Source organism: Etheostoma cragini, chromosome 22, assembly GCF_013103735.1.
Source record: "Etheostoma cragini isolate CJK2018 chromosome 22, CSU_Ecrag_1.0, whole genome shotgun sequence".
Classification (NCBI taxonomy): domain Eukaryota; kingdom Metazoa; phylum Chordata; class Actinopteri; order Perciformes; family Percidae; genus Etheostoma; species Etheostoma cragini.
The window spans coordinates 6,880,098-6,883,842 of NC_048428.1; the positions used below are offsets into that span (position 1 = coordinate 6,880,098).

Consider the following 3,745-nt stretch of genomic DNA (forward strand, 5'->3'; position numbering starts at 1 on the left):
GCTGCTTAGAAATTAAGTGTTAACGAGCAGTTGGACAGGTGTACCTAATAAAGTGGCCGGTGAGTGTATATATATAGTCTGATCCGTGAGAATGCCTTGGAAGCTAGGGAAGTAAGCTAGGACTTAAAAACGCATTCTGCTTGTTCGCGTTTACATACATGGTTCACTCTTATGAACTCAGAATATGTCTGACAAGTTGAAATGTTAAGTTGTTTGTTACGTTGTTTGACGACAGAGACGTATTTAACGTGACTGTTGTTCAGTGTTCTAGGTTAACGTTAACGTTAGTTATTTGTCATAAACGTTACCTGATCCTGCAACAACGAGAACAGCGACCGGACCTTTGCTTCCAGGTTTACAGTTTGGTCCAGTCTTTACGACAATATATAACCTGATAATAAATAACAAACATGTAAGTACTATAGCGAACACAGCTGCTACCAGAACCGCCATGACGGCTACGGCGGCTCTGTAGGATCAAAGCGGACCAGTTTGAATGGTGGTATCACACCAACTTAGAGATGCATACCGCCACCTGTCGTACCGGAATAGGTAGCACACTATCTACTCGACATCAGTCTGCACAAATTGAATGCACTTTAAAAAACTATATTCTTTAATACAATCTGATTTTTTTAAAGAAATTAATTACTCCAAATCTCATCCTCGTCTAGCCCCTCTCACCGTTTGTTGTAAACTTACCCTTTCTTCATTATACAGGGTCTCTATGACTCTCTAAATCAAAACTTAGGCCTTAAAACATCTTAAATGTGATACTATTATCGAATTTCAATACATTTATTTAATATGCAAGTACTTTTGTGGCTCCGCATTTTGTTATAGGCCTACTTTTGATGTCATGATATAGGTTTTAAATTTCATCCATAAAGGGTCTTAAAAAGTCTTACATTTGACTTAATAAAACCTGCAGAAACCCTGTTATATTTGACACACTGCATCATTACGGGGTCAGCATTTTCAGCATTATTTCAACCTGAACACAGCCTACTTGTCTATGTACTTTTCCCCAGTATTTCTTTCACGTCAGTGTGATTGAACCGTAACCTCAACAGAACTACTTCCTCTCTTCCTTTAGAGAACACCTGGTGCCTACAACTCAGGTGATCTGGATGAGCAGCCTACAGACATCCAGGTATGAGCTCAGCAGTGGCAGAATGTAACTAAACATAATTACTCAAGTAATTATACTCTATAATAGAGTAATAATTACTCTATGCCACTTTTTTAGCTTTTTTTTTAGAGAATTATTGTACTTTTTACTACAATACATTCATCTGACAGCTTTAGCTACTAGTTACTTTACACAGTAAGATTTCTGCTCATAAACACATGTAGTTTATATAGTGGGATGTTTTATTCTAAATGAAACTAGCCAACAATATAAGGGCCAACAAGTCCGGCTGAGACGTTTAGACCATTAAACACACAACTGTTTGGATTCTTTACACTCCAAATAAGAGGATGTTTCTGCATCATTTACTTTTACCCTAAATACTTTATAGGTACATTTGCCTGATGATATTAACACACTCAAATGACAGGACTTTTACTTATTGGCCTAACAGAGTATTATTACAATGTGGTATTAGTAGCCAACTTTTACTTGAGTAAAGGACTTGAACACTTCTTTCAACCCTGCGCAACTACCAAAGTAGTGCAAAAATAGCACTTTATATATCTTATCTAGATTTAATCCATATTGTGCAAAAAAAACAAAACACAGACGCGTCATTTCCAGATGTAAAGTGCTATCTCCGATCTTCCACACGGGACGCGAACGCAGCATGTGACCAGACAACGGAGAGGTTGAATAGCAGCAGCAGCAGCAGCAGCATCAGGATGGACAACTAGCAGTTGATCTGCGTCTCAGCGGTAACAGGGAAGCTCGATGACAGGTTGGTAACCATAGATTGTTCTATATCTATGTTGGTAACTGTCATGCAGTGTAGTCTCACAGTGTACGCTCATCTGTGCGCGCGTGTGTGTGTATTGTGCGGCTCTTTGACAGAACAGCAGCGGCGGTGTCGCAACGCTACAGGTGCACACACACATACACACACACGCACGCAAGGCCTTGTCCTTCACTCGAGCACTGTCTCTGCAGAAGGAAGGGCATTAAAATACGCGGGACGGATTGGTCTGATTGGATTTCTCCGCGCTGCTTCTGCAGATGATGATAGCTAGTACACCAAAACAGCCTGTTTCTCAAAATGCGTTCTTCTTGTTGTCATGTGACTGCTTACAGTTTGAAGGTTGACCACTGCCTGATCAAATTGAATATGTAAATAGCGACTCGGGTGGGACTCGATCTCCCAACCTTTGAATCACATTTTTAGAGAATAGCTAGTACTAGAAGTTCATCTCGCTGTAGAGCCTATGGGAGTAAAATGCCATTGTCACAAAAAACAAAGCATGAAGGTATTAATTCAACATCTAATACTTTTGTTATCAATTATTTCTTAGTAAAGGTTTAAAGGACCTACATGTAATATAATTACTGTAGGCCATTAAATAAACAAAACAACCACAATACGCTATTAGATGTTAAGGAAACATGCTGTAACATTAGTACACTAGTCTAATTTGTGATCAAATGCAACATTTAAAGGACCACTCAGATGGGTCTCAAACCCATAATCTTTGAATCACTCCTTTAGAGATTAGCTAGTAGCAGTCCAATGCACTGTCCATTGCACCACAGAGCGTACGAGTGCTAAACGACATTTTCCAAAAAAACAAAGCATGAAGATATTAATTCAGTATGTAATACTTTTTTTAACACTGCTTTCTTAGTGCAATTTAGAGGACCAATATGTAAAATGATTACTCTAGGCCAATAATTCAAAGAAACAACAACAATACGCCATCCGATAGTATGAAAACATGCTGAGTTGAAATACTATGAAAGGGACTGTGTTTTGTGATCAGATGGAACATTTAAAGGACGACTCTGGTGGGACTCGAACCAGCAACCTTTGATTTACTTCTTGAGAGATTAACTAGTACTAGACGTATAATACGCTGTCCATTGCGCCACAGAGCCTACAAGAGAAGTCTGCCATTGTCACCAAAAAACAAAGCATGAAGATATTAATTCAACTTGTAATACTTTTGTTGTCACTGCTTTCATAATAAAGTTTAAAGGACCTTTATGTAATATAATTACTGAAGGCCATTAATTCAAAGAAACAACCACATTATAACATTAGATATTAAGGTAACTAGCTTAGTTGAAATACTATGAAAGTGGCTGAGTTTTGTGATCAGATGGCACATTTAAAGGAAAATTCTGCTCGGACTTGAACCCAGAACCTTTGAATCACTTCTTGAGAGATTAACTAGTACTAGAAGTGTAATGCACTGTCCATTGCGCCACAGAGCCTACAAGAGCTGTCGGCTATTGTCACAGAAACAAAGCATGAGATACTAATTCAACATGTAATACTTTTGTTATCAGTGCTTTCTTATTACAGGTTTACTAAAGGTGTATTGTATCAACTGTAGGCCATTAATTCAAATAAACGACAACAATATGCATTAAGCTATTAAGGAAACATTTTGAGTTGAAATACTGTGAAAGTGGCTGTGTTTTGTGATCATTCCGAACCTTTAAAAGATGACTCTGGTGGGACTCGAACCCACAACTTTTGAATAGCTTCTTGAGAGATATGCTAGTACTAGAAGTCCAATGCGCTGTCTATTGCGCCACAGAGCCTACAAGAGC

The 3,745-nt window shown here is 38.4% G+C and overlaps 1 protein-coding gene and 1 non-coding gene across 3 annotated transcripts in view; both read right to left on the reverse strand.

Annotated features, from left to right (window-relative positions):
• The window catches only part of alg14 (ALG14 UDP-N-acetylglucosaminyltransferase subunit), a 9,733-nt gene extending 9,211 nt beyond the window's left edge, over window positions 1-522 (reverse strand). For both annotated transcript variants that reach the window (XM_034861928.1, XM_034861927.1), the window contains exon 1: window positions 309-522. In XM_034861928.1, coding sequence (XP_034717819.1) covers window positions 309-453 — 145 coding nt within the window. In that variant the 5' untranslated portion in view covers window positions 454-522. The remainder of the gene's footprint in view (window positions 1-308) is intronic.
• Window positions 523-3,638: 3,116 nt separating this feature from the next.
• On the reverse strand, window positions 3,639-3,736 carry trnar-ucu. Its single transcript has 2 exons — window positions 3,700-3,736; window positions 3,639-3,674 (listed from the first exon to the last, which is right to left on the reverse strand). It is a non-coding gene; the product is annotated as a tRNA-Arg (tRNA).
• Between the last annotated feature and the right edge of the window lie 9 nt (window positions 3,737-3,745).